Below are 26,075 nucleotides of genomic sequence, written 5' to 3'. Positions count from 1 at the left end.
CCACGCCCAGCCCCGGGGCCCCGCTGCTCTCTGCCTGTGCCACCCCCACGCCCAGCCCCGGGGCCCCGCTGCTCTCTGCCTGTGCCACCCCCCACGCCCAGCCCCGGGGCCGCCCTGCTCTCTGCCTGTGCCACCCCCACGCCCAGCCCCGGGGCCCCGCTGCTCTCTGCCTGTGCCACCCCCACGCCCAGCCCCGGGGCCCCGCTGCTCTCTGCCTGTGCCACCCCCACGCCCAGCCCCGGGGCCCCACTGCTCTCTGCCTGTGCCACCCCCACGCCCAGCCCCGGGGCCCCGCTGCTGTCTGCCTGTGCCACCCCCACGCCCAGCCCCGGGGCCCCGCTGCTGTCTGCCTGTGCCACCCCCACGCCCAGCCCCGGGGCCGCCCTGCTCTCTGCCTGTGCCATCCCCACGCCCAGCCCCGGGGCCCCGCTGCTGTCTGCCTGTGCCACCCCCACGCCCAGCCCCGGGGCCCCGCTGCTCTCTGCCTGTGCCACCCCCACGCCCAGCCCCGGGGCCCCGCTGCTCTCTGCCTGTGCCACCCCCACGCCCAGCCCCGGGGCCCCCTGCTCTCTGCCTGTGCCACCCCCACGCCCAGCCCCGGGGCCCCCTGCTCTCTGCCTGTGCCACCCCCACGCCCAGCCCCGGGGCCCCGCTGCTGTCTGCCTGTGCCACCCCCACGCCCAGCCCCGGGGCCCCGCTGCTCTCTGCCTGTGCCACCCCCACGCCCAGCCCCGGGGCCCCCTGCTGTCTGCCTGTGCCACCCCCACGCCCAGCCCCGGGGCCCCCTGCTGTCTGCCTGTGCCACCCCCACGCCCAGCCCCGGGGCCCCGCTGCTGTCTGCCTGTGCCACCCCCACGCCCAGCCCCGGGGCCGCCCTGCTGTCTGCCTGTGCCACCCCCACGCCCAGCCCCGGGGCCCCGCTGCTGTCTGCCTGTGCCACCCCCACGCCCAGCCCCGGGGCCCCGCTGCTCTCTGCCTGTGCCACCCCCACGCCCAGCCCCGGGGCTGCCCTGCTCTCTGCCTGTGCCACCCCCACGCCCAGCCCCGGGGCTGCCCTGCTCTCTGCCTGTGCCACCCCCACGCCCAGCCCCGGGGCTGCCCTGCTCTCTGCCTGTGCCACCCCCACGCCCAGCCCCGGGGCCGCCCTGCTCTCTGCCTGTGCCACCCCCACGCCCAGCCCCGGGGCCCCGCTGCTGTCTGCCTGTGCCACCCCCACGCCCAGCCCCGGGGCCCCGCTGCTCTCTGCCTGTGCCACCCCCACGCCCAGCCCCGGGGCCGCCCTGCTCTCTGCCTGTGCCACCCCCACGCCCAGCCCCGGGGCCCCGCTGCTCTCTGCCTGTGCCACCCCCACGCCCAGCCCCGGGGCCCCGCTGCTGTCTGCCTGTGCCACCCCCACGCCCAGCCCCGGGGCCCCTCTGCTCTCTGCCTGTGCCACCCCCACGCCCAGCCCCGGGGCCCCCGCTGCTCTCTGCCTGTGCCACCCCCACGCCCAGCCCCGGGGCCCCGCTGCTCTCTGCCTGTGCCACCCCCACGCCCAGCCCCGGGGCCCCTCTGCTCTCTGCCTGTGCCACCCCCACGCCCAGCCCCGGGGCCCCGCTGCTCTCTGCCTGTGCCACCCCCACGCCCAGCCCCGGGGCCCCGCTGCTCTCTGCCTGTGCCACCCCCACGCCCAGCCCCGGGGCCCCGCTGCTCTCTGCCTGTGCCACCCCCCACGCCCAGCCCCGGGGCCCCGCTGCTCTCTGCCTGTGCCACCCCCACGCCCAGCCCCGGGGCCCCGCTGCTCTCTGCCTGTGCCACCCCCACGCCCAGCCCCGGGGCCCCTCTGCTCTCTGCCTGTGCCACCCCCACGCCCAGCCCCGGGGCCCCGCTGCTCTCTGCCTGTGCCACCCCCACGCCCAGCCCCGGGGCCCCGCTGCTGTCTGCCTGTGCCACCCCCACGCCCAGCCCCGGGGCCCCGCTGCTCTCTGCCTGTGCCACCCCCACGCCCAGCCCCGGGGCCCCGCTGCTCTCTGCCTGTGCCACCCCCACGCCCAGCCCCGGGGCCGCCCTGCTGTCTGCCTGTGCCACCCCCACGCCCAGCCCCGGGGCTGCCCTGCTCTCTGCCTGTGCCACCCCCACGCCCAGCCCCGGGGCCCCGCTGCTGTCTGCCTGTGCCACCCCCACGCCCAGCCCCGGGGCCCCCTGCTGTCTGCCTGTGCCACCCCCACGCCCAGCCCCGGGGCTGCCCTGCTGTCTGCCTGTGCCACCCCCACACCCAGCCCCGGGGCCCCGCTGCTGTCTGCCTGTGCCACCCCCACGCCCAGCCCCGGGGCCCCGCTGCTCTCTGCCTGTGCCACCCCCACGCCCAGCCCCGGGGCCCCGCTGCTGTCTGCCTGTGCCACCCCCACGCCCAGCCCCGGGGCCGCCCTGCTCTCTGCCTGTGCCACCCCCACGCCCAGCCCCGGGGCCCCGCTGCTCTCTGCCTGTGCCACCCCCACGCCCAGCCCCGGGGCCCCGCTGCTGTCTGCCTGTGCCACCCCCACGCCCAGCCCTGGGGCCGCCCTGCTCTCTGCCTGTGCCACCCCCACGCCCAGCCCCGGGGCCCCGCTGCTGTCTGCCTGTGCCACCCCCACGCCCAGCCCCGGGGCCCCCTGCTCTCTGCCTGTGCCACCCCCACGCCCAGCCCCGGGGCCGCCCTGCTCTCTGCCTGTGCCACCCCCACGCCCAGCCCCGGGGCCCCGCTGCTGTCTGCCTGTGCCACCCCCACGCCCAGCCCCGGGGCCCCGCTGCTGTCTGCCTGTGCCACCCCCACGCCCAGCCCCGGGGCCCCGCTGCTGTCTGCCTGTGCCACCCCCACGCCCAGCCCCGGGGCCCCGCTGCTCTCTGCCTGTGCCACCCCCCACGCCCAGCCCCGGGGCCCCGCTGCTGTCTGCCTGTGCCACCCCCACGCCCAGCCCCGGGGCCGCCCTGCTCTCTGCCTGTGCCACCCCCACGCCCAGCCCCGGGGCCCCCGCTGCTCTCTGCCTGTGCCACCCCCACGCCCAGCCCCGGGGCCCCGCTGCTCTCTGCCTGTGCCACCCCCACGCCCAGCCCCGGGGCCCCGCTGCTCTCTGCCTGTGCCACCCCCACGCCCAGCCCCGGGGCCCCGCTGCTGTCTGCCTGTGCCACCCCCACGCCCAGCCCCGGGGCCCCGCTGCTCTCTGCCTGTGCCACCCCCACGCCCAGCCCCGGGGCCCCGCTGCTGTCTGCCTGTGCCACCCCCACGCCCAGCCCCGGGGCCCCGCTGCTCTCTGCCTGTGCCACCCCCACGCCCAGCCCCGGGGCCTCCCTGCTCTCTGCCTGTGCCACCCCCACGCCCAGCCCCGGGGCCCCGCTGCTCTCTGCCTGTGCCACCCCCACGCCCAGCCCCGGGGCCCCGCTGCTCTCTGCCTGTGCCACCCCCACGCCCAGCCCCGGGGCCGCCCTGCTCTCTGCCTGTGCCACCCCCACGCCCAGCCCCGGGGCCCCGCTGCTCTCTGCCTGTGCCACCCCCACGCCCAGCCCCGGGGCCCCGCTGCTCTCTGCCTGTGCCACCCCCACGCCCAGCCCCGGGGCCCCACTGCTCTCTGCCTGTGCCACCCCCACGCCCAGCCCCGGGGCCCCGCTGCTGTCTGCCTGTGCCACCCCCACGCCCAGCCCCGGGGCCCCGCTGCTGTCTGCCTGTGCCACCCCCACGCCCAGCCCCGGGGCCGCCCTGCTCTCTGCCTGTGCCATCCCCACGCCCAGCCCCGGGGCCCCGCTGCTGTCTGCCTGTGCCACCCCCACGCCCAGCCCCGGGGCCCCGCTGCTCTCTGCCTGTGCCACCCCCACGCCCAGCCCCGGGGCCCCGCTGCTCTCTGCCTGTGCCACCCCCACGCCCAGCCCCGGGGCCCCCTGCTCTCTGCCTGTGCCACCCCCACGCCCAGCCCCGGGGCCCCCTGCTCTCTGCCTGTGCCACCCCCACGCCCAGCCCCGGGGCCCCCGCTGCTGTCTGCCTGTGCCACCCCCACGCCCAGCCCCGGGGCCCCGCTGCTCTCTGCCTGTGCCACCCCCACGCCCAGCCCCGGGGCCCCCTGCTGTCTGCCTGTGCCACCCCCACGCCCAGCCCCGGGGCCCCCTGCTGTCTGCCTGTGCCACCCCCACGCCCAGCCCCGGGGCCCCGCTGCTGTCTGCCTGTGCCACCCCCACGCCCAGCCCCGGGGCCGCCCTGCTGTCTGCCTGTGCCACCCCCACGCCCAGCCCCGGGGCCCCGCTGCTGTCTGCCTGTGCCACCCCCACGCCCAGCCCCGGGGCCCCGCTGCTCTCTGCCTGTGCCACCCCCACGCCCAGCCCCGGGGCTGCCCTGCTCTCTGCCTGTGCCACCCCCACGCCCAGCCCCGGGGCTGCCCTGCTCTCTGCCTGTGCCACCCCCACGCCCAGCCCCGGGGCTGCCCTGCTCTCTGCCTGTGCCACCCCCACGCCCAGCCCCGGGGCCGCCCTGCTCTCTGCCTGTGCCACCCCCACGCCCAGCCCCGGGGCCCCGCTGCTGTCTGCCTGTGCCACCCCCACGCCCAGCCCCGGGGCCCCGCTGCTCTCTGCCTGTGCCACCCCCACGCCCAGCCCCGGGGCCGCCCTGCTCTCTGCCTGTGCCACCCCCACGCCCAGCCCCGGGGCCCCGCTGCTCTCTGCCTGTGCCACCCCCACGCCCAGCCCCGGGGCCCCGCTGCTGTCTGCCTGTGCCACCCCCACGCCCAGCCCCGGGGCCCCTCTGCTCTCTGCCTGTGCCACCCCCACGCCCAGCCCCGGGGCCCCCGCTGCTCTCTGCCTGTGCCACCCCCACGCCCAGCCCCGGGGCCCCGCTGCTCTCTGCCTGTGCCACCCCCACGCCCAGCCCCGGGGCCCCTCTGCTCTCTGCCTGTGCCACCCCCACGCCCAGCCCCGGGGCCCCGCTGCTCTCTGCCTGTGCCACCCCCACGCCCAGCCCCGGGGCCCCGCTGCTCTCTGCCTGTGCCACCCCCACGCCCAGCCCCGGGGCCCCGCTGCTCTCTGCCTGTGCCACCCCCCACGCCCAGCCCCGGGGCCCCGCTGCTCTCTGCCTGTGCCACCCCCACGCCCAGCCCCGGGGCCCCGCTGCTCTCTGCCTGTGCCACCCCCACGCCCAGCCCCGGGGCCCCTCTGCTCTCTGCCTGTGCCACCCCCACGCCCAGCCCCGGGGCCCCGCTGCTCTCTGCCTGTGCCACCCCCACGCCCAGCCCCGGGGCCCCGCTGCTGTCTGCCTGTGCCACCCCCACGCCCAGCCCCGGGGCCCCGCTGCTCTCTGCCTGTGCCACCCCCACGCCCAGCCCCGGGGCCCCGCTGCTCTCTGCCTGTGCCACCCCCACGCCCAGCCCCGGGGCCGCCCTGCTGTCTGCCTGTGCCACCCCCACGCCCAGCCCCGGGGCTGCCCTGCTCTCTGCCTGTGCCACCCCCACGCCCAGCCCCGGGGCCCCGCTGCTGTCTGCCTGTGCCACCCCCACGCCCAGCCCCGGGGCCCCCTGCTGTCTGCCTGTGCCACCCCCACGCCCAGCCCCGGGGCTGCCCTGCTGTCTGCCTGTGCCACCCCCACACCCAGCCCCGGGGCCCCGCTGCTGTCTGCCTGTGCCACCCCCACGCCCAGCCCCGGGGCCCCGCTGCTCTCTGCCTGTGCCACCCCCACGCCCAGCCCCGGGGCCCCGCTGCTGTCTGCCTGTGCCACCCCCACGCCCAGCCCCGGGGCCGCCCTGCTCTCTGCCTGTGCCACCCCCACGCCCAGCCCCGGGGCCCCGCTGCTCTCTGCCTGTGCCACCCCCCACGCCCAGCCCCGAGGCCCCGCTGCTCTCTGCCTGTGCCACCCCCACGCCCAGCCCCGGGGCCGCCCTGCTCTCTGCCTGTGCCACCCCCCACGCCCAGCCCCGGGGCCCCGCTGCTCTCTGCCTGTGCCACCCCCACGCCCAGCCCCGGGGCCGCCCTGCTCTCTGCCTGTGCCACCCCCACGCCCAGCCCCGGGGCCCCGCTGCTCTCTGCCTGTGCCACCCCCACGCCCAGCCCCGGGGCCCCGCTGCTCTCTGCCTGTGCCACCCCCACGCCCAGCCCCGGGGCCCCGCTGCTGTCTGCCTGTGCCACCCCCACGCCCAGCCCCGGGGCCGCCCTGCTCTCTGCCTGTGCCACCCCCACGCCCAGCCCCGGGGCCGCCCTGCTCTCTGCCTGTGCCACCCCCACGCCCAGCCCCGGGGCCCCGCTGCTCTCTGCCTGTGCCACCCCCACGCCCAGCCCCGGGGCCCCGCTGCTGTCTGCCTGTGCCACCCCCACGCCCAGCCCCGGGGCCCCGCTGCTCTCTGCCTGTGCCACCCCCACGCCCAGCCCCGGGGCCCCGCTGCTCTCTGCCTGTGCCACCCCCACGCCCAGCCCCGGGGCCCCGCTGCTCTCTGCCTGTGCCACCCCCACGCCCAGCCCCGAGGGCCCCACTGCTCTTTGCCTGTGCCACCCCCACGCCCAGCCCCGGGGCCCTGCTGCTCTCTGCCTGTGCCACCCCCACGCCCAGGCCCGGGGCCCCGCTGCTCTCTGCCTGTGCCACCCCCCACGCCCAGCCCCGGGGCCCCGCTGCTCTCTGCCTGTGCCACCCCCACGCCCAGCCCCGGGGCCCCGCTGCTCTCTGCCTGTGCCACCCCCCACGCCCAGCCCCGGGGCCCCGCTGCTCTCTGCCTGTGCCACCCCCCACGCCCAGCCCCGGGGCCCCGCTGCTCTCTCCCTGTGCCACCCCCCACGCCCAGCCCCGGGGCCCCGCTGCTCTCTGCCTCTGCCACCCCCCACGCCCAGCCCCGGGGCCCCGCTGCTCTCTGCATGTGCCACCCCCACCGCCCAGCCCCGGGGCCCCGCTGCTCTCTGCCTGTGCCGCCCCCCACGCCCAGCCCCGGGGCCCCGCTGCTCTCTGCCTGTGCCGCCCCCCACGCCCAGCCCCGGGGCCCCACTGCTCTCTGCCTGTGCCACCCCCACGCCCAGCCCCGGGGCCCCGCTGCTCTCTGCCTGTGCCACCCCCACGCCCAGCCCCGGGGCCCCGCTGCTCTCTGCCTGTGCCACCCCCCACGCCCAGCCCCGGGGCCCCGCTGCTCTCTGCCTGTGCCACCCCCCACGCCCAGCCCCGGGGCCCTGCTGCTCTCTGCCTGTGCCACCCCCACGCCCAGCCCCGGGGCCCCGCTGCTCTCTGCCTGTGCCACCCCCACGCCCAGCCCCGGGGCCGCCCTGCTCTCTGCCTGTGCCACCCCCACGCCCAGCCCCGGGGCCGCCCTGCTCTCTGCCTGTGCCACCCCCCCGCCCAGCCCCGGGGCCCCGCTGCTCTCTGCCTGTGCCACCCCCACGCCCAGCCCCGGGGCCCTGCTGCTCTCTGCCTGTGCCACCCCCACGCCCAGCCCCGGGGCCGCCCTGCTCTCTGCCTGTGCCACCCCCACGCCCAGCCCCGGGGCCCCGCTGCTCTCTGCCTGTGCCACCCCCACGCCCAGCCCCGGGGCCGCCCTGCTCTCTGCCTGTGCCACCCCCACGCCCAGCCCCGGGGCCGCCCTGCTCTCTGCCTGTGCCACCCCCACGCCCAGCCCCGAGGGCCCCACTGCTGTCTGCCTGTGCCACCCCCACGCCCAGCCCCGGGGCCCCGCTGCTCTCTGCCTGTGCCACCCCCCACGCCCAGCCCCGGGGCCCCGCTGCTCTCTGCCTGTGCCACCCCCACGCCCAGCCCCGGGGCCGCCCTGCTCTCTGCCTGTGCCACCCCCACGCCCAGCCCCGGGGCCCCGCTGCTCTCTGCCTGTGCCACCCCCACGCCCAGCCCCGGGGCCGCCCTGCTCTCTGCCTGTGCCACCCCCACGCCCAGCCCCGGGGCCGCCCTGCTCTCTGCCTGTGCCACCCCCACGCCCAGCCCCGGGGCCGCCCTGCTCTCTGCCTGTGCCACCCCCACGCCCAGCCCCGGGGCCCCGCTGCTCTCTGCCTGTGCCGCCCCCCACGCCCAGCCCCGGGGCCCCGCTGCTCTCTGCCTGTGCCGCCCCCCACGCCCAGCCCCGGGGCCCCACTGCTCTCTGCCTGTGCCACCCCCACGCCCAGCCCCGGGGCCCCGCTGCTCTCTGCCTGTGCCACCCCCACGCCCAGCCCCGGGGCCCCGCTGCTCTCTGCCTGTGCCACCCCCCACGCCCAGCCCCGGGGCCCCGCTGCTCTCTGCCTGTGCCACCCCCCACGCCCAGCCCCGGGGCCCTGCTGCTCTCTGCCTGTGCCACCCCCACGCCCAGCCCCGGGGCCCCGCTGCTCTCTGCCTGTGCCACCCCCACGCCCAGCCCCGGGGCCGCCCTGCTCTCTGCCTGTGCCACCCCCACGCCCAGCCCCGGGGCCGCCCTGCTCTCTGCCTGTGCCACCCCCCCGCCCAGCCCCGGGGCCCCGCTGCTCTCTGCCTGTGCCACCCCCACGCCCAGCCCCGGGGCCCTGCTGCTCTCTGCCTGTGCCACCCCCACGCCCAGCCCCGGGGCCGCCCTGCTCTCTGCCTGTGCCACCCCCACGCCCAGCCCCGGGGCCCCGCTGCTCTCTGCCTGTGCCACCCCCACGCCCAGCCCCGGGGCCGCCCTGCTCTCTGCCTGTGCCACCCCCACGCCCAGCCCCGGGGCCGCCCTGCTCTCTGCCTGTGCCACCCCCACGCCCAGCCCCGAGGGCCCCACTGCTGTCTGCCTGTGCCACCCCCACGCCCAGCCCTGGGGCCCCGCTGCTCTCTGCCTGTGCCACCCCCCACGCCCAGCCCCGGGGCCCCGCTGCTCTCTGCCTGTGCCACCCCCACGCCCAGCCCCGGGGCCGCCCTGCTCTCTGCCTGTGCCACCCCCACGCCCAGCCCCGGGGCCCCGCTGCTCTCTGCCTGTGCCACCCCCACGCCCAGCCCCGGGGCCGCCCTGCTCTCTGCCTGTGCCACCCCCACGCCCAGCCCCGGGGCCGCCCTGCTCTCTGCCTGTGCCACCCCCCCGCCCAGCCCCGGGGCCCCGCTGCTCTCTGCCTGTGCCACCCCCACGCCCAGCCCCGGGGCCCCGCTGCTCTCTGCCTGTGCCACCCCCACACCCAGCCCCGGGGCCCCGCTGCTCTCTGCCTGTGCCACCCCCACGCCCAGCCCCGGGGCCCCGCTGCTCTCTGCCTGTGCCACCCCCACGCCCAGCCCCGGGGCCCCGCTGCTGTCTGCCTGTGCCACCCCCACGCCCAGCCCCGGGGCCCCGCTGCTGTCTGCCTGTGCCACCCCCCACGCCCAGCCCCGGGGCCCCGCTGCTCTCTGCCTGTGCCACCCACACGCCCAGCCCCGGGGCCCCGCTGCTCTCTGCCTGTGCCACCCCCACGCCCAGCCCCGGGGCCCCGCTGCTCTCTGCCTGTGCCACCCCCACGCCCAGCCCTGAGGGCCCCGCTGCTCTCTGCCTGTGCCACCCCCACGCCCAGCCCCGGGGCCCCGCTTCTCTCTGCCTGTGCCGCCCCCACGCCCAGCCCCGGGGCCCCGCTGCTCTCTGCCTGTGCCACCCCCACGCCCAGCCCCGGGGCCCCGCTGCTCTCTGCCTGTGCCACCCCCACGCCCAGCCCCGGGGCCCCGCTGCTCTCTGCCTGTGCCACCCCCCACGCCCAGCCCCGGGGCCCCGCTGCTCTCTGCCTGTGCCACCCACACACCCAGCCCCGGGGCCCCGCTGCTCTCTGCCTGTGCCACCCCCACGCCCAGCCCCGAGGGCCCCACTGCTGTCTGCCTGTGCCACCCCCACGCCCAGCCCCGGGGCCCCGCTGCTCTCTGCCTGTGCCGCCCCCCACACCCAGCCCCGGGGCACCGGCAGGGCTCTCCCCAGGACCCTGCTGCTCTCTGCCTGTGCCACCCCCCACGCCCAGCCCCGGGGCCCCGCTGCTCTCTGCCTGTGCCGCCCCCCACGCCCAGCCCCGGGGCACCGGCAGGGCTCTCCCCAGGACCCTGCTGCTCTCTGCCTGTGCCACCCCCCCCACGCCCAACCCTGGGGCACCAGCAGGGCTCCCCCCAGGGCCCTGCTGCTGAAAGCAAGGGTGAGCGGAAAACCCAGATGTGGGGAGCAGGCTCAGGACCCCCACTGGAGGCTTCATTTAGAAGTGCAGCTCTGACGAAGCTCCCCCTGCCCAGCTCCAGGGTCGGCTGGGTTGAGGGGGGCTTCACTCAGAGAGGCGCATCTGGGTGTGAGGGATGTTCCTGTTTCCTGCCACACCCCCAGCGGTGCCCGCAGCAATGGGCCCAGCGCCTTAGCCGTGCCCCAGCTGGGTGGTGCGGCGGTGCCCACTCAGCAGCGACGTCCTTTGTGATAGGGTCTCCGTCCTCCCCCGGGCGCGGAGCAGCCGGCGTGGTGAGAGGGTGCCGCCGATGGTAAGGGGACGCTGCAGCGAGGCTGGGGGAGAGCTCAGCTGAGTCAGGGTCTCTGCGGATCCCGCCTGCCCGGAGCTCCCCAACACCCTGTGCCACAGTGCCAGCCCTCAAGCCTTTCCCAGGGTGCGCTGCCAGGAGCCCGCGTCGTCCCCCGCCGAGGACTCGCCAAGGTCTGCCACCAGGCCCAGAGCTCTGAGAGCAGCACCCGGGCTCCTCCTCCAGGCCGCCTGCGGAGCACTGCTACTTACTTCCCGTGGAGGAAGACGAGCGGCGCTGGCTGGACGAGGCCATCGGTGTCTCGCTTGGCAGCGGAGGGGGCGGTGGGGGAGGACAGACGCTCTCAGGAAGAGGAGGGGGCGGGGGTGGGGGCGGTATGTCCCCGGCAGGCCTGTTCTCGGCTGCGCTCCTGTTGTGCACGGTGTCATTGCAAAGGAGGGACACCTTAAACAAAGCAGGACATGCAGACGTTGCGGCAAGGCCGGCAGTGCATCCTCCCTCTGCCCTCGCCCGTTGCTGCCTGCGGCACAGCCCGAGAGATGGGCCGGAGGAGCTGGTAATGCGAGGCCTGGCAGCCAAAGCCCGTCTTGCAGGCAGCTGCTGTGCCCGCTGCCAGGGCCGCAGCCGCCATTGCTCCAGCAATGCTCAGTTCAGGCTGGTGCAGGGCAGTGAACCTCTGTGCAGAGGGACCCAGACGGAGCCCCCTGGTCCATGTCATCCCAGCCCTGGAGCCGTCACCGGACAGGGCTCTAAGAGGGGAGTCTGTGCTGCGTGTCCCACCCTGAGCGTGAGCATGGTCTGCCCAGCAGCCCGCCCATCCAGTCAGACCTGCTCAGGCTCTGCAGCCGAGGGCCCGGAGACCAGTACAGGATGGGCAGATGGTGGGAGCAGCTCACCTCCTCGCTGTGCGCCATGGTCGCACCGCCAGGCCGCTCCCCTGCACTGCCGTCCAGCTGTCTGTAGTAGTCCCCCGTGCTGGGCTGCTTGCTGAAGTTCCTGGATTTCCGGGTGGAGTCGACCCGCCGCAGGCCTTCCAGGCTGCTGTCGTGTGCTGATAACTGCAAGCAGCGAGGGGCAGAGGGGTTTCATAGGGGGCCAGTGGGGAGGTCCCAGCGGGCAGCAGGTCCCCCCTTTGCTGCTGTGATGAAGTCGGGGTGTGGGGATTTCATTCCCTGGGTTAGGTTCAGGTGTTTGCTACTGTCCTGTGGTAACCCAAGGTGGGTGCCTCAGTTTCCCCAGGCACAGCATCAGTGCATAGTGGGGATGGAGGCTCCAGTGTAGTGATTTCTCACACATACCCACTGGCCCTCCCTGCCCTTTGTGACCTAGGCAACCAGGTGACACCTCCCTCCCCCTGGGAACTGGGACAGAGGAGGGAGGAGGGGCCTGGCTGATTTGAATTGGAACTGGGCAGTTGCACTGGGGGGGGCAAATGGGAGGGGGAGTCTCATCTGGCTGGAGAGGGAGGAAGGGGGACCAGGGCCCCAGTGTAGGGACCCCTCCAGGCCCATCTCCCCAAGATGGATGGTACTGAGGCTTCTGGCTCCTGTGCTGACCAGTGTGTTCCAGGCTGTCCCCCTGTTGCCTCATAACCCCCGTCCTCCTGCTGAGTGAGCGTCGCCTTTGCCTGCAGATGGCGCAGGGCCTGGGGACGCCAGGCTGTGAAAGCTGGGTGCTGTAAATGCAGGGGTGGGAGACTGGCCCTGCCTGGAACAGACACTGTGTGGGTGAGGAGGAGCTGCCTCACCCCTCCAGCACTGCCTGACTTGCTCTGGGTCACAGGGGGTCTGCTGCAGAGCTGGACCCTGAGCCAGGCCCAGCACCACCTCCACAGGTGCAGCTTTTGCCCTTGTGCATTGCACAAGCCCCGGTTCACCCAGCATGCTGCAGCTTGCACGCTGGTGCACAGCACAACGAAAGCACGACGGCTGTCGCCATTTCTTTCTCTCACTGGCCGATCTAGGGCCAGTCCCAGTGTGCTGGGTGCTGTACGGACATTCTGACTCTGGTCCAGCAACAGCCTCTCCCTGGCAGAAATAACCCAGTTCGGAGCTGCTCTTCCACTGTTAATTACGGCAGGTAGTGCGTAGGTGGCACCATGGTTTGCGTGCGTGTCTCCTAGAGCCCCTCTGGGCTGGGCAGACAGGAATGCCAGCCGCTGAACCAGCCTAGCACGCAGGCGGCAGAGCTGTGAGTGGGAACACTGAGCCACACTCCCCCTCCTGCAGCGTGGAGCAGGTTAGTTCCCAGGAGTGGGGGAAGGGCCCTGGTGCCAGGCCTACACGTGGCACTAAGAACCTGCATGAGCCTTAGTTTTCATAACCTATTGTGTGGGGAGCTCAGGACCCCCGCACTCAATCCCAGCTTAACCCTCCGCAACACCGACCAAGCTGGGTGCTTCCCACAGCCCCAAGGGTTGCTGTGAATGGCCCTGTTCTTAAGGCAGTAAGAGCCAGCAAGAGCAGCAGTGTTAAAGCCTTGCTACAGTGCAGCTCTCCCAGGCTTTGCTGTGCAGTACAGATCAGTGGCCTGGATTTGATGTGGCAGGAAAACAGCACAAAGGCCCTTGGAACCAGCCCTAGCCAGAGTGCACTAATCTCCAGAGCGTGCTTCCTCCTGCATGCCTGGCCCCCAAGGGAGGGAGTTACCCAGCAGCTCACCTGGGCAGGCAGCAGAGTTCTGAGCTGGGGCAGCCTCAAGCCGGGCTAGGAAGTGTGCTCCCATTACACTGCAGGGCCACCTGCTCGCTGCTCAGGGGGCTCTAGGATGCAGTAAACACCTGAAACTGGAGCCTGTCCTGAGCCCTTGGGCAGCTGGTCTGCACTGCTGCAAGAGACTCACCCATGGGCGCAGGGATGTCATGGGGGGGTTAGAGGATCTGTAGCACCCCCCAAGTTAAAACCCCTCTACTTCATACTTGAGCTCAGGTTAATTAAGCCCATGCTCCAGCTCCAGAGGCTGCTCTGACCTGCAGCAGGGCTTGTGCTGCTCCCAGCTTTGCCTTTGGGGCAGGGGGTTGCTTTATGAACAGAGGGAGGCGGGCTGATTAAGATAACAAAAGGCCTGTCACTCAAGTCACTGGAGGATCATGAAAATATTGCCAGGTAAAAACAACGAGAAGTCCTGTGGCACCTGATAGACTAACTGAGATTTTGGAGCATAAGCTTTCATGGGCAAAGACCCACCTGGTCAGATGTGTGAGTGGGGGCAGGGTTCAGAGGGGTCTCAGGAAAGGGAAGGGAATATACTTGTATATATACTTGTGTATACTTGGTCCTGTCCCCTTTGCTGAGCCCCTCTCTTTAAATCCTTCTCTGAACCCACCCCCACTCATGCATCTGATGAAGCAGGTCTTTGCCCATGAAAGCTCATGCTCCAAAATATCTGTCAGTCTATCAGGTGCCACAGGACTTGTTGTTGTTTTTGAAGATACAGACTAACGTGGCTACCTCTCTGATAATTGCCAGGTAAGCCACTTAAAAGATAGGAAACAAAGGGTAGGAATACATAGTGGGTCTCCAGGGGCCTGCACTGGGGCCACTGCTGTTCAACTAATTCGTAAATTTGTATTACTCAAAATAATTAAGTGCAAAGCTGACTGCAAAGAGTTACCAAGGGATCCTGCAGCACTGGGTGACTGGGCACCAGAAGGGCAGATGGAATTTAAGGTTGATAAATGCAAAGTGATGCACATGAAGAAATGCAACCCCAAGTAGATATACGAAATGGTGGGGTCTAACTGAGCTGGTACCGCTCCAGACAGATTTTGGAGTCACTGTGAAGAACTTCCTGAAAACATGCTGTGGCAGTCAGCATAGCTAACAGAGTATTGGGAATCATTTGGAAAGGAACAGACAATAAGGTGGAAATATATTGCCCCTGTGTAAAGTCGTGGCATGTCCACCCTCGAATACTGCCTGCAGATCCTTGCTGAGGAAAGACAATGAATTTGGAAAAGGGACAGAGAAGGGCAACAGGAACGATTAGGGGTGAGGAACAGCTTCCACATGAGAAGAGGTTCCAAAGACTGACTTTCCAGCGTGGAAAAGAAAAGACTGAAGGGTGCGGGACATGGGCGAGGTCTAGAAAATACTGACTCGCTGGGAAAGCTGAATAAGGAAATGTGATTTTCTCCATCACTAACAGAACACAAGACACTCGCTCGCTCAACAACGTTTATAGGCAGCAGATTTCAAACAATCAAAAGAGGTTCTTTCTTCATGGTCAACCTGGGGAACTCTTTGCCAGGGGCTGGTGGAAAGGCCCAACCTGTAAATTCAAGAAGGGCATGTCCCTCAATGCTGTTAGCCTGGCTGGGCAGGAATGGTGCCCCAGCCTCTGTTTGCCAGAAGCTGGGAATGGACAATGGAGTGTGAACCACGTCTGTTAATTCCTTGTGAACCACCTGGCATTGGCCTCTGTCAAGAGACAGGACACTGGCCTAGATGGACTGTTGGTCTGACCCAGTGCTGCCAGTCTGAGGTTCTGCTATGGAAATCGGATGTATCTGCCCCTTGCCAAAACCCACTAGAGCCCACTGCTGTCCCAGAGCTGAGAGAGCCCAGTGGTTACAGTGAGACTACGCATTGAAAAGTGAAGCCTACCCGCTGTGCTGGAGGAGAGCTGCCAGAACGTGCTCATGTTAGACCTAAGTGGACCTAATCTTTATTTCATTTTCTTTCTCTTACGCAGGAATTAAGACACAGGGCTCCTGTCAGCCACTTGCTGAGACTCTGGGTTTGGGAGAGGCCTTCAAGTGCCAAGTAACCCCCGGAAAGAAGTGAAGTGTTGGGGGTGCAGTGTGGGGAGGTAGAGACAGAGTTGATCCACCTCTCCCCCACTTTGCTGCGTGGCTTGTACTGAGCATTCTGAAGCCACTGTCCTAAGTCTGGCCCCCAGGCCCTCGCTTCCCCCCCACTGCAGCATGCACAGATCCCCACCCCCCCAAATCTGACTTGGTGTCCTGCTTGGCTACGTCTGATGTGCTCTTGGGAAGCCTGCTCTGTGGCTGGGCACCCGGCTGGGACTCGGGAGGCAAAGTTTCACTGTCTTGGTCCCCTGCTGGGAGTGTCCTGCCCTGCAGCACAGCAGTGAGCTGGGGTAAAGATATTAGTGAGGAGGCACTCAGAGGCCAAATACAGACCAGACCTAGAGCTCTGTCCCCCAGGCCACGGTCCAGGCCTTGTGCTGAGCCACTGGGGCGTGGCAAGTCTCCCCTTTCCCAGGTGTGAGCCCTCCTGCAGCCAGGCAGCGCCAGCCCACGGGAATGGGACACCCCCAGAAGCACAGTGGAGAACTGCTGCTGCATCTTTGCAGCTGAAACTGCAAGGCCTGGACTTAGCTCACACTCCCTTTTCTCCAGGGGCCAGGCTATTTGCATCCATTTCTGCCTCCCCGCTTGCATACGACTTTGCATGGCTGTGGTTCGTATGGCTGGGACGTTAAACAGGTCAATCTGCATTGGTAATTGCCTAGGTGCCGCTCACATGGTCTCCTTTGGACTCAAGGCCCCATTCTGCTCTCAGTTAAACCAAGAAGAAGCCAGAATAATGCAAGTGAGGGAGTCAGAATATGCTCCTTAGCAAGGCAACACAGCTCCAATGACTCCTGGGCACATGCACAGCATGGCCATGTGAATGCCAAGGGGGCTGTGTTCTTCTAACAGACCGAGCGAGTTAGTGGCAACTGGTTCTGGGAAGTCCTTCCCGCTCTGCGAGTGACGAGGCCCCTTGTTTGACTGCCAGTGACTCAGCTATGGCTAGTGGCAGATGCTCAGCAAAGTGGGAACTGCTAAAGCTGGCAACACCTGCCAACTTCCTGCAGCAAGGCTGTCGCGAACAAGCAGGCTGGTAGCTCCCAAGAGGAGAGCTCTCCCTTTTCGTTTCCCAAATACAGATGCCTTGGGAAGATGCAAGCCAGCTAGAAAGCCATGCTGGTGCGGTGGCAGCAAGCTCCCGGCCAGGCAATAGCCCTGCTGGGTAAGAGCTCTCACATGGGAGCAGAGATCTGACGGCAGGAGCTGTAGGAATCTCGCGTGAGCAGCAGATGCGTCCCCCAGGAGATGAGTGGAAGAGTCTGACAAGTGCTGGGTCCCTGCAGGGATGTGCATGAGATAAGGGCTGACCTGGCGGGGCAGCAGGGGAACGCAGGGCAGCCTTCCTGCGTGTGCCTGGCCTGACGGACACCCTTGCCCACAGGACTCTGACTTTGCCCCCGGATACCTGGGATGAATGGAGAAACTCCTGGAGGGCCCATCAGCCTGAAAGTGCAAGTGCGGGAAGGGGAGGAGAGACTCACGTGAAGCCCATGGGTGTTACTTTGCCCCCAGATACGGGGGAGGAATGCAGAAAAGCCTGGAGGCCCATCAGCCTGAAAGTGCAAGTGCGGGAAGGGGAGGAGAGACTAACACATGCCAAGCACTCGCCCCCGGTGCTTCTCCTTTGCCCCCAGATACCCAGCATGAATGGAGAAAGTCCTTGAGGACACATCAGCCTGAAAGTGCAAGTGCTAGGAATCCAACATGCTAAGCACTCAGGTGCCAGGCACAGGGCCCGTGCCTCCTCCCTAGGGTTGATGAGGACAGACAGATGGACAGGGACCAGCTGCACCCCTGGACAGCCCTGTGCTCCCGGGGCGCCAGTATCTCGGGGCACCACATGCAGGTGCAAGCTGGGCAGTGCTGCCGGACAGACAGCCAGGCATGTGTTCCATTCCTCACAGACTGCCCCAGAGGGTCCGTCCCACCCACGGGGTGCCTGGGACAGCTCCCCACTCCTGCCTCCTCAGCGGCACATGGGTTGGGGCACAAACAAGGGGAGAGAGCCTCCTGGGAGCCCCCTGCTGAGACACTGGTACCCCCCACCCCATGAGCAGCCATCAGAGACCCCCCATGTCCTCCTCTGGTCCCACCCTGCTCCCCCCTCAACCAGCTGCTGCAGTTGTAACAACATAAGCACTCTCCAAGGCGATTCCTTGTAACTCCCCACCCGGCCGTGGTCAGGACCCCTGTGGCAGAGCCCCACCCCAGTCTGTAGCAGGGCACCAAATGCTCCCTGCACTGGGGCCAGCCCCACGGGAGAGCAAAGCACAGCAAGAGCTCCCTGCCAAGACCCTCTGCTCGCTGGGACCTGCTGGAGGGTAAAGGAAAAGCCCCTCTTACCTGAGTCTAGCGAGGCTCAGACCCACTCAACCTGCCTGCCTGAAACAAAAGTGCCACCTGATACCTGTCCCCAGCACACCTGTGCTACCTGAGCCAGCCTCTCCGGTTACAGCTGCTCTCCAATGAATCGCCCACACCTATCGGCTCACCTGGCAGTGACATCACTTGGTGGCACTGGCCAATCGTGAGGCAGCAGCTCCCATTTCTCTTCACAAAACCATAACTAAAGATTAACCTTCAAATGGGCATCTCGAAAGTCCTGCTCCGCACGCAGCATCCCACTGCTGAGCCTTTGTGCTGCTCTGGCTCCTGCCAGCACGCCCCTGGGACCGGGGGGTCAGCGTGAGCCCCAGGGCAGCCACTGGCCTCCTTGGTGAGCTGCCCACCCGCTCGGTGCCCTGCATACCCCTGCGGGGCTGGCCCCGGTCCTGAGGCCATCCTGGACAGAGGCACTGGGGTCAGGACACAAGTGCAGCTGCCGCACAGGTCACATGCCAATGCCAGCTGCGCCGTCTGTCCTGCTTTGTGCTGAAGGAGCAGGGCCACAGCGGGGGTGGTGTGGCTGCAGGTGAATTGGCTCCCAAGTGGAGCGCCCAGTGCAGGGGCGAAGGTGGCCAGGTCCGAGGTGGCAGACGGTTTGGGCTGTGGGTGAACGCCACCGGAGGTGCTGTTTGCAGGCAGTGTAGACGTAACCTTGTAAGTGCGCGCACAGCCTCAGAGGTGTGAGGTGCGGGATCAGCTCCCGGGGCACGAACGGGCACACTTACAAACTGGCACCTGGCAGGCTCTGACGAGCTGGGCACATTTGTACAGGGGTAGGATGTCGAGGCCGCCTGTGACAGCTGCCCGGGGTCCCACCCAGACCCGTGGCCCTTGTGAAGCGCAGCTGGCGGCTCACCGCAGCTGGTGGCTGAGCTGTGTGGCTCTGCAGGGCGCTCGGTGCCCTCGGCTGATACTGTGGGGGCTTTGCTGGCCTGGCAATGCCAGGTCTGGGTTCCTCCTGCCTGCAAGGGAATGAGGAACAGGGGCACTGCTCAGCTGTCTCTGCCTGCCAGCACTGGACACCCTGGCTCGGACTCTGCCAGCTCCTCTGTCTTTGTGCACTCAGTCCTGCGTAAGGAGGCCCTGCCCACACTCCACCGGCGGGGCGTATCTGTTTTCTACCCCTCCATGCTCCCTACAGGAGATGCCCCTGGTTCTCCTATTCCAGTGGGGACCGGCACCCTGCTTCCCTGCAGCGCTGAACCCTGCTGTGCTGGGGTAGCTGCCCGGCTCCTATTTGGTGTTGCCCTGGCAACCTCCCGGAGCAGCCAAGCTCCAGCCGGCATCTCTCAGCCATGCTGCCAGGCACGGTTAGTGTCCCAGGGCCCAGACCTGCCTGCCGGCAGTGCTCCCCTCAGCACAGGCGCTGGGCCAGCCCTGGGCAGCCAGGAGGAGCATCATGCTGCTGCCAGGGCTCACAAAACAGGCCCTGGGCTCTTAGAAGGCACTTGGCTCTGATGCCCTCGGGCAGTGGCTGTGGAATGGAAATCAGGGCCCTGCGTGGCTGGGAGCTAACACGCACACACACAACAGGCCCTGCCCAAAACAGTCTGCAAGGTACCTCCTGGGCCACCCAGCTTGTGTGCTAAAGGGCTGCGTCACACTGAGGCGGAGCAGGGAGGGCTGGCTCTCAGCTCCTTGGGGCTGGGACAGGGGCAGGGCCCAGCGCAGGTCTCTGACACACTGTGGTAACATGTCAGGGAGCCCAGATGGGTCCCCACAGGTGGCATGCAGGTCTGCAAGGAATTACCCTGCACCCCCTGCCCACCTGCCAAAGCTCACTCTGCCTAGGCCTCCTGCCTGCAGCTCTCTTCCCCAGGCCCCGCTCCCTGCACACCCTTGCCCCCCCGTCAGACGCTGCAGCTGTGCCAGGTTCCCCTGCAGCCCTTGCTTCTTGGGGAGCCTGCATGACCCCAAGAACAGAGGGTGCACTGGGAATACAGTGACTCATGTGGTGCCTGGCTGCCCGGCAGCTGTATGAGCCATTAGCCATGCACAGAGGAGTGGAGTGTTTATTGATTCTGCTAATCTCAAACTAGCTGGACTAATGCCCCCTGTCTCCCCCCGCCATCATATGGCTTGTGCTGCCAGAGAGACACGCTACGAACAGCATGGGGGAGGCGATGGCAACGCAGCTCAGCAAGTGCAGGGGAATATCCGGCGCCCTAGTCTGCGCAGACACTGCTGCTCTGTCACCCCCTCCCTGCCGTGACCTAGGCTGGTGGGTCGCTCCCCCACTGTTTACTGGCTTTAAAGCAATTGCAGGAGCTGACAGTGATGGACGGGGTTTAGAACTAAGGATGTGCCCAACCTGGCGTCTGAGCATGCGCACATATGCGCCATGGGAATACGCTGCGTTTCAGTGCCCAGGGCTCTGTCAGGTATTGATCACTGAGAATGCAGCAAAATAGGGGCTGCCCATTTGACAGCTAAAGTTTCACAGCGTTACATACGTAGGTGTCCCTGTGTGTGTGTGAGAGAGAGAGAGAGAAAGAGACACAGCAAAACGACGACTAACTCTTACGTGCTGCTGCTGGAACCCGCTGTCCAGCTCAGGGGTCTGCACGTGCAGAGGGACGCTGATACCTTGCAAGAGGGGTGAGCCAGGCCAAGGCGTTAGTAAACCTGTCTTACAGCGATAGCTTAAGGAGAAAATTATGGCGGGACCTGATCGACATCTGTGAGCATCTATCTACTGGGGTCCAAGCATCTGATAATGACAATGATACTGACATCTGCCAATGGACAGCCTGTCAATGTCTGCGACCAAGGCAGTGGGGCCAACAGTCACTGGGGGCCCCAGGGCAAGCTGGGAGGTGGGGCCTGGCTGTGTGCGCCAGAAGAGGTGGGCCAAGGGCTGAAGGGGTGGGGCCCAGGACAGTCAGCCCTTAGCACTGCTCAGACTGTGGGACTGGTCTCCCCTTCCTCTGAGGGAGCAACGCTGCTGTGGCAGTTCAATGAGCCCACAGCTCCAGGCCCCTTTGAAACGCTAGGCCTGTGTGTGACTACCTCCTTTGCCCCCTGCCGCTGGCCAGCTGGACCAAGGGCTAACAAGACCCTGGGGCTGGGAGCTGGAGCTGGAGCTACACAAAGTCTGCTGGAGAGAGGGAGCAGGTTGTCAGCAGTGAGGGTAATTCGCTGCTGGAACATCTTAGTGAGGGTTGTGTTGGATTTGCCACGCCACGAGGCTGGGTTTTTATACTGGGTCTGGAAACCATTTTAGCGCCTCACGTGGCTATTGGCCCCAGAGGTGTCTGATGAACGCTGACGATGCCCTGAATCCATGCGTGCCACTTGCACGTCTGTATCGTGCATGGAGGTGACGTTAGAGGTCTTAGCTCTGTGGCTGTGTTAGAAAATGTTTCAGTGCTGAGCTTCACAATGGGAGGTGTGAGCTCACCCCCCCCCCCCCCCCCCGCACGACACTGGGCTGAACAATAGGGTGGAAACCAGGTGCTCAGACACCGAATCCACATTCCAGATGACTGTGAGGGCTGGGAGGAGAGTTGCTGAAGCAGTACGTTACATCTGGTACAGCTACTGATGCAGCCACTGGTGAGGTGACCTGGGCTGGGACAAAGGAACAGGTCCAGTTCGGAAATTGGAAACTGTCTCCTGGGACTCATCCAGTGGCAGTTTGCCACAACAGCCCACCTGAGCCAGGTGGGGCCGGACCTCAAGGGCTTATGGGAAGGAGAAGAGACTTGGTCCTGGAACACAAGAGATAAAAAAGAGAGAACAATGGCGGGGACTTAGCCAAGTCCATCTTGGATCCTTTGTCTTTTGGTCTGTAAGGTTTCATGTGCCAGCATGTGGACCCCAGCAGGCCGGATCTGCACTGCTTGGATGACTGAATCTATGTAACCTGAACTGAACATTCAGCGATTTTCAAGAATCAGCAAATAACATCAGTGGCTGCATCAGTAGCTGTGACAGATGTAACGTACTGCTTCAGCAACTCTCCTCCCAGCCCTCTTCTTTCTTTTGTACTAACAATCTTTAGATATTTAGATCTAAAGAACTGGTGAGTGTGTTGTCTGGGTGAGATCCAAGTCTATATCTGGGGCTGGGACCTGTGGGGTCTGGAAGAACCTGTGCAGTGTTGGGTGACACAGGCTTAAGAGCCCCTCACCTAAATGTGGGGGTTGTTGGTCTGGGCTGGTTCAGTGGCTGAGAAGTCTGTGGGTTTGCTTGTGTGGCTTCTGGCTGGCAGCAGGAGTACTGCTGTGGCTGGTTGGATTTGCCTTAGCAAGAAGGAAATCCCAGCCTGGGGCTGCAAGTAGCCCAGACTTTAAGCAAAGTTGCCCTGGGTTGATTTCTCCAGCTGTGCCCGGAAACCCCATGACAGGACAATTGTACACTGAGACAGCCTGTTTTACTGAAAGTCCGGCTCCCGTTCAGATGGGAATTAACTCGGGCCACGTCTCTGGCCTGTGCTACCCAGGAGCTCAGACTAGAGGGTCACAGAGGTCCCTTCTGGCCTTGGACTCTATCAATCTAACAGCTAATGGCCTTGCTTCTCAAAACAGTCGGCAGCCTGCCGAGAACGGCAACGAACCACGCTCCCACAGAGAACGGTGGCGAACCCCTCTCCCACGGAGAACGGCGGTGAACCCCTCTCCCACGGAGAATGGCAATGAGCCCCTCTCCCATGGAGAATGGCAGTGAACCCCTCCCCCACGGAGAACAGCGGTGAACCCCCCTCCCACAGAGAACGGCAGTGAACCCCTCCCCCACGGAGAACAGCGGTGAACCCCCCTCCCACAGAGAATGGCAATGAACCCCTCTCCCATGGAGAATGGCAGTGAACCCCTCCCCCACAGAGAATGGCAGTGAACCCCTCCCCCACAGAGAATGGCAGTGAACCCCCTCCCACAGAGAATGGCGGTGAACTCCCTCCCATGGAGAATGGCGGTGAACTCCCTCCCACAGAGAATGGCAATGAACCCCTCTCCCATGGAGAATGGCAGTGAACCCCTCCCCCACAGAGAATGGTGGTGAACCCCCTCCCACAGAGAATGGCGGTGAACCCCTCTCCCACGGAGAACGGCGGTGAACCCCTCTCCCACGGAGAACGGCGGTGTACCCCTCTCCCATGGAGAATGGCAGTGAACCCCCTCCCACAGAGAATGGAGGTGAACCCCCTCTCACAGAGAACGGCAATGAACCCCCGCCTCCCATGGAGAGTGGCGGGAGCCTCTGGGTGTTGGGAGCTCTGGCTGCTGGGCTGGGGTCTCTGCCCTGTAGCAGGAGCTAGGCCAGGTGCAGCCTGTAAGGGCTCAGGTGGGGTTCCCAGAGGAGTATGTGAGACACCACATGGCCTTCGCAAAGCACAAGGGTGGGTGTTGAGCCCAGCGGTACATGGCCTCACTTGGGCACATCTCCCCCGCCCAGCTACTTCGCACGTCACCCCCACGCCCCGCAGAGCACAGAACGCCCTCGCTGGAAGGGGAACTGCGCAGCAGCTGCAAGCAGGCCAGGCCTGCTGCCCCCACGCGGGGGTGCACCGGCGCACCAGGCTGTGTGGGCCCCGGCTATATTCTGGAGGTGGTGTGAGAGGACAAGGGCCCTGTCCCAGTGTGGGCATCTGCCAGAACGTGCTGCTGCGGTGGTCCTGCTCTCTGCCAGGGAGCTGCCTGGCACTCTGCTCCCTCTGACCTGGCTTCTGTCCAGGAGAGGCCGTGGCTGGTAAGCGGGGGGAGCAAGCCTGGAAGTGGAGAGTGCCTGGCCAGCTCTCTCCCAGCATGGGCCGGTGGGCTTGGGAATTCTTCTCAATTCCTCTCCTACCGGCACGGCTCCACTGCAGGCTCAGGCTCTGTCCCCATTCGGGTTTCACCCCCCAGGACCCAAGAATAGAGGGCTGTGCCCCTCAGGCCCTGCAGCAGGATACAACTTACAAGCCCTGCACCTAATGGCCCCAGTGCCTGCTCTTCCAGGACAGAGCTGAGCGCTGGCCAGCCCAGCTCAGTACCGCTGTGGTCCGTCCGCACACTGCAATGGCATTGCGGAGGCAGCGCTAGCTTCCCGCCCCCTCCTGTTTCAGCACAGTGGCTAGAAAGGTGCATGAGGAGAGGCAGAGCCCTGCAGGCTCGTCCATGCTCCTGCCACCCTGGCCGGATGGGCAATGGCATTACAGCAGCGGGGCAGGAAGCAGCTCTCAGTCCAAGGCCACTGCGGCTGATGGGCACACAGCGATAGCCACGTAGCCCCCAGCCGGTCTAGGGGGGAAGGGTTTCAGCCCTGTTGCACGCAGCCCAGGAGAGTGAGTCGGGAGGCCAGTGGCCATTTGCTGGGCAGGCAGGAACACCCTTCCATGCACCTGCGAGTGGGCAGTGTGCCTGGCAGACATCTGTTAGCATCTCTCCTGGCTGCTGTGGCTCCAGAACTTTCCTCCTCCATAACGGTTTGCGCCAGCTCTCTGTAGCACATGCAAATGTACTTTGCATATGTACAGTAAGGCCCTCGGCAGCTAAGCCAGGCCCGCTGTAAGCTGTGCCCTTGGGCAGCCACCCAGGAGAGACTCAAATGCCACCTCCATGTGCCTCGGTGCACAGAACCAAATGTAAAAAGAAAGCAGTCAAGTAGCACTTTAAAGACTAGGAAAATAATTTATTAGGTGAGCTTTCGTGGGACAGACTCAAGTGGGCAAGGCATCCCCCAAGTGGGTCTGTCCCACCAAAGCTCACCTAATAAACCATTTTGCTAGTCTTTAAAGTGCTACTTGACTGCTCTTTGTTTTGGTAGTGTATAGCCTAGCACGGCTCCCTCTCTGTTACTACAGAACCAAATGTATTCCACACATGGGGGGGAGAAAGAGGGAGAGCACTGGCCCCAGGGAGGCAAAGTGATTCTTTGCTAGGTTGTAAACTCAACCTGCACAAGCCGCTGCGTGTGCTAACCCTTGCAGCTGGTGGAGCAGCCCGTCAGGGGAAGAGAGACAGTCCGGGAAGCTCTCCTGGTGCTGGCAAGCTGTGCCCCATAGCCTGGAAGTGGCACTGGGCTTCCTGCTCTGCAGCTCTGGCATCTCACCCCTCTGCCCTATTCGCCTTGTTTAGCTATTTCGCCATCGAGTCCCCGGCGGCTGGCTCAGCTGCTGGCGTCTCTTTTCTCTGGGCTGTGCTGAAAGCAGGCATGTTCAATAGTTAATGAGCCTCCAGCTGCAGGGATCATTATCTGGGTTAATTCAGACATTGGGCATGGAGGGAGCAAGCAGACGACCCTTCATCAGAGCTCCTCAGAGGGGTTACAGTTCCAACTCCACGCAGGGGGCAGTTTCCCTGCTGGGCACATCCATTTGGGCAGGCTCCCCTCAGGGGCACAGTTCCTTGGGAGAGCTGGGCAGAGGACTTGGTCCAGCCCAGCTGTTACAGGAGCTGGCTGGCTTGAGATGGTGGGGGTGAAAGGGACCCCAAGTGTGGAGCCCAGGGACACCTCTCCTGGCTGTTTGCTGCACCCCTTGCACCCAAATCCCGCCTGGCCCAGCTCTGGTTGCAGGACTGGGGCTAGCACAGGGACTCATGGGCCCACAGTCCACCAGCAGGGTAAGAGCCATCGACAGCTGTCGGTGCTCCAGGCTGGGGCTTGTTCCAGAAGGAAGCAGGGTCCTGGGCTCACTGCAGAGCACACTGGCATTCCTGCTCCCCTCTGCCTGCTGGAACAGCCACTGCCCATGGCAACTTCCCAACTGCTGTCGCCTGGAGCCAGCGCTGTGGGCAAGAGGTGGTGTGGCTAGACTGCTCAGCGCTAGGGGACTGGGAAGCCAGAGCACAGAGTCTAGAATCACAGAATGGGAAGGGGCCTTGAGGTCATCAAGTTCAGTCCCCTGCCCTCACAGCAGGATGGAGCAGACCATCGCCAGCAGGTGTCTGTCTAACCTGCTCTTCAATATCTCCAGTGATGGAGATTCCACAACCTCCCTCGGCAACTTATTCCAGTGCTCTGCCACCCTGGCAGTTAGGAACTTTTTCTTACTGTCCAGCCCAAACCTCCCTTGCTGCAGTTTAAGTCCATTGCTTCTTGTCCTATCCTCAGCAGCCAAGGAGAACAAGTTTTCTCCCTTCTCCTTGTAACACCCTTTCAGGCATTTGAAAGCTGCTTTCATGCCCCCGCTCAGCCTTCTCTTTTCCAACTAAGCAAAGCCAGTTCTTTTAATCGTCTCCCATGGGTCACATTTCCTAGACCTTTAACCATTTTAGCTGCTCTTCTCTGGGCCCTTTCCAATTTCTCCACATCTTTCCTAAAACGCGGTGCCCAGAACTGGCCGTGGCCCTCCACTTGAGGCCTCCCCAGCGCAAAGCAGAGCGGAAGAATGACTTCTTGTGTCTTGTCCACAACACACCTGTCAATGGATCACAGAATCATGTTTGCTTTTTTTCGCAACAGTGTCACACTGTTGACTCCTACTCAGCTTGTGGTCCACTCTGACCCCCAGGTCCCTTTCCACAGGACTCCAGCCTAGACAGTCGCTTCCCACTTTGTGTGTGTGACACTGACTGTGCCTCTCTAAGTGGA

The 26,075-nt window shown here is 66.5% G+C and overlaps 1 protein-coding gene across 2 annotated transcripts in view; it reads right to left on the bottom strand.

The window, feature by feature from the left end:
* ESPN (espin) overlaps window positions 1-26,075 on the bottom strand; it is a 96,920-nt gene that overhangs the window by 27,262 nt on the left and 43,583 nt on the right. For both annotated transcript variants that reach the window (XM_074975563.1, XM_074975562.1), the window contains exons 9-11: window positions 25,229-25,248; window positions 11,260-11,401; window positions 10,615-10,807 (exon numbers count right to left, since the gene is read on the bottom strand). In XM_074975563.1, coding sequence (XP_074831664.1) covers window positions 10,615-10,807; window positions 11,260-11,401; window positions 25,229-25,248 — 355 coding nt within the window. The remainder of the gene's footprint in view (window positions 1-10,614; window positions 10,808-11,259; window positions 11,402-25,228; window positions 25,249-26,075) is intronic.

Source organism: Carettochelys insculpta, chromosome 23 (assembly GCF_033958435.1).
Source record: "Carettochelys insculpta isolate YL-2023 chromosome 23, ASM3395843v1, whole genome shotgun sequence".
NCBI classification, from domain to species: Eukaryota; Metazoa; Chordata; order Testudines; family Carettochelyidae; genus Carettochelys; species Carettochelys insculpta.
Note: the sequence above shows the minus strand (reverse complement) of the source record. Positions and strands in the feature narration are given on the sequence as shown.